Source organism: Jatropha curcas, chromosome 11 (assembly GCF_041381405.1).
Source record: "Jatropha curcas cultivar XTBG-Jc1 chromosome 11, XTBG_Jcur_1.0, whole genome shotgun sequence".
Classification (NCBI taxonomy): Eukaryota; Viridiplantae; Streptophyta; class Magnoliopsida; order Malpighiales; family Euphorbiaceae; genus Jatropha; species Jatropha curcas.
The window spans coordinates 26,545,409-26,553,448 of record NC_143161.1 but is presented as its reverse complement, the minus strand read 5'-3'; the positions used below and the strand labels follow the sequence as shown (position 1 = coordinate 26,553,448).

General features: G+C 31.0%; 1 protein-coding gene across 1 annotated transcript; it reads left to right on the top strand.

Annotated features, from left to right (window-relative positions):
• Window positions 1–3,080: 3,080 nt before the first annotated feature.
• Window positions 3,081–4,250, top strand: LOC105640141 (late embryogenesis abundant protein). Its single transcript, XM_012224366.4, has one exon. It carries the CDS (start codon window positions 3,372–3,374, stop codon window positions 3,969–3,971), a length of 600 nt encoding a protein of 199 aa, XP_012079756.1. The 5' UTR covers window positions 3,081–3,371; the 3' UTR covers window positions 3,972–4,250.
• The last annotated feature ends 3,790 nt before the right edge of the window (window positions 4,251–8,040 follow it).

Genomic DNA, 8,040 nt, shown 5'->3' with positions numbered 1-8,040 from the left:
CTTGGACTTGTTTTGGAAGGTTATATATGGACCCTAAATTAATATCCATAACCTTGTAAATAAAAATTATTAGTTATGTCACTTTTTTTTAAATCTATTTTGGTGCTTGAAGACCGCTTGCAACTTGGTGTTTAAACTTTAAAATTTGTCGTAAGATGTCTCATGCTGAGATGCATAATCGAAAATGTAAATGGGACAAAGCAGGTCCGATGTCACATCATCAAGACACGTGAAAATTCCATTGTCCTTCATTGTCTTGTCATGTGCCTAATTCACCTCTCCTTAACCATGACGATGGGCGTGACTATGTCTGCGATGGGCATGACAACGTCTGGAATGAAGACATCCGGCAACATTGTCTGCAATGACGACCGTTGAATGGCAACGTGGAAGACAAATATCTGATATGACGACAATGGGCATGACGATGTCTGCATTGACGACATCCGTCAATAATGTCTGCAATGACGACCGGCGAATGGCAACGTCGAAGACAACGTCCGAAATGTCAGATGGTGAATGGCAATGTCGGAGACAACATTAATAAAAGCGATGGTGAATGGCAACGTCGGAAACAACATCATGATATTTCAACGTCGGAAACAGCGTCAATAAAAGCAGTGAATGGGAAGGTCGGAGATGTCGGAGACAACGTTAATGAAAAGCGACAATAAAATGGTACGTTAATAAAAGGGGTAATATAATGGTAAAACAGTAAATTATTTTAGTAAATAAATAATGAATATGAAATTCATTATAGTACCAGTTAGGTATGGCCAACAGTTCGAACTGAACCGAAACTGAATCGCACTGTAGACGAATTGAAATCGGATCGAAATCAGTGGTTCAAAATTTTAAACTGGAATCGGTAGTTCAAGGACCGGTTAAGGTTTATGTGAATGTTAAAATATGAACCGAATCGGAAATTTTCTATTTTATTTTCAAAATGGTAATCACTTAGCCTATTTTATACATCTCTAAAAGTCTCAATAATATTATACTACATAATATATTTTACCTAAGAATTTTTTTTTTTTTAAATGCACTTTACTTTAAAAGTTAAAAATCTAAAAAGTAAAAAGGTAAAAAAAGAGAAATATTTAGTCTAAACTTATATTATTTTTAACTCTTTTTTTTACCCTTTTAAATTGTTTTTTAAGTTTAAAGTTACATTCTTTTGAAGCATTTTTCAAAATTTTCTTATAATTTATTTAATTAATAACATTTAAACAAAATAAAGTGATAATTTATTTGATTATTTTATAAAATTAATTAATTTTATTCATATATGAATATAAGCATTCTAAAATTTATTTAAAATAAAATTTATTAATATTTTTTAAACTCATATTAATATATACGAAAGAAAGATGTAATATTAAAATCGACTTTTTTTTTTTTAAAAAAAAATATATCGCCGGAAACCATGAACAGAATCGTCGGTTCGTCTGAACCTATTGGAACCGAAATCGGACTGAAACTGGTGGTTCAAAGACCGATTCAAGTTTAACATTTTAAAAAATTTAAACTGTCAGATCCGTGAACCGAAATCGAAATTTCAATGAACCGGCCATGCGAGTATCCGTATCCCATATTTTATCAAAGTTGGAGCCCAAGGAAGAACATGATAAAATCAAGTGAAGGTGGATTTGGGCCTAAAAGTCCAACTTTATAGGTATTATACAAATTGTATATTCTAGAAATTATAAATATTCTAAATATTTTAGAATATTCATTTTTTGTTGGGGTGCATTCCTCAAACTAGGTGACACTATTGTGTGGACTGGGGCAATCAAGTACACTATTGTTTTGTATTTCTAAAAAGTTACCAATTGTGTAAAGTTTAATTTTATTAAACTATATATGAATTTTTAAAAGAATATAATAAAGTTAGAATAAATTAAAATTAACTCAAAATTATAAGCCCACATCAAATCTTTCAACGAAACCACATCAACCGCACTTTTTATCTATTTCTTTCCAAATTTAAAATTTAAAAGCTTTTTTATCCCCTTCTAGAGATAGCCACCGATGAGATTTGTATACAAATATGAGTTATTATTGCCAAAATATGAGTTATTATCATCATTATGGTGATTTGGTCTAACGTCTTTATTATTTGGATAATCATGCAAAAAGAAGTACGGATCTTCTCTCTAATAAAAAGAAGAAATTTGAAGATAACTAAATTGGACCTGTAGAAAGACCATAGAGTCCAACAGTGGCTATTAAGCAAGCGATCACATATGACATAAATATTATGCTTTGTCAACTCGATCAAATACTTGAAATTAAGATTGTATTTTTAATTCTCTGTTTAAGTGGTTTATTATTAGACTTTCTATACAAAATATAAAAATATTGATCTGTATCTTATATCTGTATACAGTTTTCTTTTAATAAAATTTCCAGTTTGATGTTTTCTAAAAAACAGTAATTCAAAATTTTAAGTAAAATACTTGTCTGCTCATTATATTATGATGATAACATTTAACCTTTTTTTTGCTAATACTAATTATCTGTGTTTTAGTTATTCTCGTTAATGTTAAACAGAATACAACATCTTTAGTAATATTTACATTTATTGAAATTCAATAATAATTTAAATTATTTGTCAATTAATTTTGTTGATGTAGAATTTCATTAGGTGTTAATTAAAATTAAAATTTTATCAAAAATGGAATGCCCTTTTTATATTTACATATTAAAAGCTAATTTTTTTTTTACTAGATAATCAAACACCATGTAAAAACAACATAATGCTTTCTTATAGAAACTATGTTTGACAATAAAATTAAATAATATTTACAAATATACAGTATGGTTCTTTGTTATTAATTATAAAAAACTATAAATATTCAAATTGTCCAACATTATATGACAATTATAAATAAAATAAAAATATTATAAATTATAAAAAAATCATGTTCCAAAAATGGAAGGCAAAGAGTATAAAAATCCCATTTTTATAAAATTATTAGCACAAACATGCAAGGCAATCTACATATATTTAATTAGAAGCACACAAGGTAAAAGAGAAGAATTAGTAATTAAGAATACAAGTTTGGTATATTTTCCTTTGATAGGCTAAGAAGATAAAGCAACAAGCAATATAATGATTCCTTAATGGGGGAGAGAGAGAGAGAGAGAGAGAGAGAGAGAGATTTATACAACATAAACATAATACAAAATGCTTTATAACTAGGCAAAGGAAAAGAAGATACCTAACCTTCCCCACCAATAAGACTCCAAGAACCCAAATCCCTTGTTCTTGCTATCTTTCTATCTATCTTTCTTTACCCTTATTTCCAATTAATTCACTGAATGTTTTCCTCCTTCCATCTTCTTACTGTGTTGATCCAATTCTTTCAATGCCCCCTCAAAAACTCCATACTCCAAGAAGAACCCACCCTTTATGGTGGTGTGCAGCTATCATTTGCTCTATCATTTCCATAGCGGTAATCATCGTCGGAATCGTCATCTTCGTCGGATACTTGATCATACATCCGAGAATTCCGATCATTAGCGTTCTTAATGCTCACCTAAATCTCTTCGAATACGACATGTCTGGAATTCTTGTTACTCAAGTAAACATAATAATTAGGTCTGAAAATGACAACGCCAGAGCTCATGCTAGCTTTTCAAAGTTGGAATTGTCTCTTTTTTTTGATGGGTTAGAGATAGCGAGACTGATGGCGGATCATTACGAGGTAAGGAAGAATAGTACGTTGGATTTCAACTTCTTGGCGACTTCAGAACCCATACCATTAAATCCAGAGCAAATGAAAGATGTTGATGTTTACTTGAATGAGGATCTAGTTAGGTTTGATTTGAAAGGAAGCGTAAGAGCTAGTTGGAGAGTTGCAGTTCTTGGATCAGCTAAGTTCAGAAGCCGTTTGGACTGTCAACTTAAATTTCATAGATCAAATGGAACCTATATACCAGGTCGATGCACTTCTAAGTCTAAATGATTCTTTCTTTCTCTTTCTCTGCACAGTCTGTGTAGTTTTCTTCTGTTCATGGAGATCCATTTAAGAATATATTTCTCTCATTTAAGGTCCCTCCAGAAATTAAATTTACATGCAGGGACTTTCTGTTTCTTTTTCTTTTTCTCTTCGACAAAAAAAGAAAAAAGAAAGAAAGAAAGAAAAGGCAGATGTAGCATACTGAATAATTAAGAAAAATATATAGTGCTCTGTTCTTTTTCATTTTTCTTCATTGAAAATAAATATAGTCATCATTTGCTTGCTTCTGAGTTTTTTTATTTCATTATTTTTGATAATTTCTTATGTTGCACTTCAAGTTGTTTCCTTAACAATAATTATATCGAATTGAAATAAGAAAGAAAAAGGATTATTTTGAAGAAGCCTTTTATTATAATTCCAGATTTTGAAAGGATATTTGTATTTCAGACTGCTTATTATATATTTAACAATGGAAAAAGCCAACATTAATATAAACATGTGCTCCTACGAGATGGGCTGGTTGCCTTGCCTGCCACTACAAAAAGAATCGAAAGAAGACAGCCGCCAGAAAGCATTTACAAATGTCCATTTTTAAAAGTTAAAGAAAGCTTCTACAAATTTCTTCATACTTCTGGATTCATCTTTTCAGTTTTCATAGTACATCAAACCTACTTTGCTTTTCTACTACTTCCATACCCTACATCCTTCCCTTTTTTATTTATTTTTTATTGGTTTAATTATATTTTATTATTGAATTAATTTCTCAAATACTATTTTATTATGGAACTAAAAGAAACTATATTATATAGGGTTTAACATTTGCTTTGACCGAACTTGACTAAATATACTTTTATGATAACTAAAATCGGATCGAGCACTATATAAATCAGTTTGATATCAAATCGAATCAGATTGATTTAAATTTGATTCTATTATTCCGAACTAAATTATCTATTTTGGATAAAAAAAAATAGTTGGATTAGCTATATACAAGACTGAAATGAAGTCAAACATTAAATATCATCACGATTCAAACCCAATGGTGGCTGATCGACTTTTAATTATTGGTGGGAGAGAAATTGAACCCCACGACCTTTTTATCAATGAGACCTCCACCTTAGCCATTAAGCTAAGGCTTCATTGGCTTATAGAGCAAATATACATGAGAGCTTTTACCCCTTTGGATTTCGGATCAAAATTGTGAATTATAGGGTAGGGTCGGAGTGGACGTAAACTGCCCCACCTGTTCGATGCAATTTCAAGTTTTATAAACCAATATTTTCAAAATCGGATTGGACCGGTCAATTGAACGACTTAAACCATGAATCAGTATTTTGTCCAATCTAAATTGATCCTCTCATCTCTACTTCATAAAGAAGGCAAAAAAAGAAAAAAACAAAATTCATGTATGCTTCACCGTTGTTGATTGAACTTCAAATTCCTCTATTAATTTCTTTACTTATCTTCTCTTTTTGGGTTTTTGTGAATCTTTCTTATTAATTGATTTTGTATATTTTGACATTATGTATTGAAGTGATTTATGTTGTTTAATGACCTGAAATCTCTTTATTTCTGCATCTTTATTTTGTGCATATGATGCATCTTAACAGCCTGTAGAAAAAGGTGAACCGATGTAAAATAAATACCAACAAATGGACACAGGACTAAGCTCAAAAGCAACTTCAAAATTAGTTAATCCGATCATTAAAAACATCAAATACCATTACAGTATAATTAACAGCATCATCGAAAAGCACCAAGAATCAAATCGTCTATCCAATCCAAAATACCAAAAAGTGACAGAAAATTGAACCATATATCAACAATCAACAAGTTTGACAAAAAAAAAATTTGCTTGTCCTATGAAATTTCTACTGCTATGTTCAAAATACTGCTCCTACATTCAAAATGGTACTCCAAGCTTCAATATACAAGTCCTATTTGCACTTCCTGTTCCTATGTTGCTGCAAGTGACAAAATTTATAATCAATGATTAAAATTTTTTTGCAAGAAACATTAATTGAAGATATGAGTTATATATTACACCTCTATTCATGTGACATCCTATTGAATCGAGTTGTTGCATAGAGTCGAGTCGGGCCGAACCAGAACCCGGTTTGAGCTATTAGAATCCAGAGTGGGGTAGAATGGGATTGAAATTAAATACTTAAAAGAATTGAACTTAATTGAATGAAACATAAAGATAAAAGTATAAGGATTAGGACCTAATTGAACTAACGTATAAAGTTTAGGTATTAAATTGTAAAATATTGAAAATTTAGGTACTATTTGTCAATTTTTTACATACAATCAGAGATATATTTAGAGGTTGCTCGAAAATTCCATTCACGTTACCTTCTCCATCTTCTCCTTCGTCTTCTTCCTTCACTTTACCTTCTCCATCTTCTCGTAAATCTTCCTCCATTTTCTACCTTAATATTCAACCTTTCAAGCATTAAATTCAACCTATAACTCTATCCAAGTAAGTTAAATTTCTTGAATTTCGTACTTTAGTGATATTTTGGATGATTAATAACAGGTTATTATGTATAGGAGAGGTGAACTCAAAGTTAAAAGAAAAAGGAAGCTAAGAAGAAGGTTTAAAGCTTTTTGGTTGAAGGTTTGATATCTCTATTAGTTTAACAAATTTTCTTGCATGAGCATATGTATAGTGTGATGATAGTGATAAAATATGTTGCTGAATGTTGAGTACTAGGTCTGAGCATGTTGATAAAGCATGGGATGCATTGAATAAATGAATTGGATATTGATTTCATACTGAAACAGGTTTGTTGGAAAACTGACCAGTAACTTCAACCTGAATATGAACCTGTTTACCGATGGAATTAGGAAATGGTATAGAAGAGTTATTTGTTCCTTTATGTTTTAGCTATCCATGAGCTTTGGAATCACCTAAATTGGACTTATAAGTTGAAAGATATGACCAAAATGGTACAAACTGTGCAGGCTGGAAATCAAAAATCTGGGCGGACTGGAAGTTGCTACTTTAACTCAATAGTTGACTACTTTACCAACATATTTAAGAGATCTGATTAAGACATATTTGGACCCTAATGTGTTATCTAACCATATAATTTAGAATTACCTAAATTGGATTTATAAATTGAAAGATATGACCAAAATGGTACAAATTGTGCAGGCTGTAAACCAAAAGCTGGACAGATTCAAAGTTGCTACTTTAGCTCAATATTTGACTACTTTACCAACATATTTAAGAGATGTGATGGAAAAAATATTTGGACCCTAATGTGTTAGCTAACCATAGAATTTAGACTTTTCTAAATTGGACTTATAAATTGAAAGATATGACCAAAATGGTACAAACTGTGTAGACTGGAAACCAAAAGCTGGATAGACTGGCAGTTGCTACTTTAGCTCAATATTTGACTACTTTACCAACATATTTAAGAGATGTGATAGAAGATATATTTGTACCCTAATGTGTTAGCTAACCATATAATTTAGAATGACCTAAATTGGACTTATGTAGAAAGAGTTACGCTAGAATTTGTGAAATATGTACAGGTTGCCCTGTCAGAGTTCAAGGCTACATTAGAAATGATGTTGGGATGCATATGTAGATTCATTCCGCCTAAGATTTTTACTGAATTTAACCTTCTGAGTTAACTTAAATTAATATCAAGAATTTCCTTAATCTGAATGGTATAAGTTAAGTTACATAAAAATTAGTAAGAGTTGCGTCGCGGGTGCAACATTTAGATTATTTCCATGCAAATTCCTTTACAAGTTATCAATTGTTTGCATTATTACTCATTAAAGATTACTTGTAGTAGTCTATGACATCCTCTTAAAGCATGAAAACAGGTTAGCAACGTACAGAATGAGACATCATACAGGTAAATAGTATGGTTTATACATTTTACGAATAATTTCATATGTTTATTGTATTATTGAAATACAGATAATATGCTCCACTGAGGTTAGGTAGAAACCACGTAGATAAGACTATGTCGCGACATAGGATAGCAGATCTGCGCTCCATACAGTGTGGTACTTCGGCTACAGGCCGTTGAGTGGATATCGGGTCATAGCA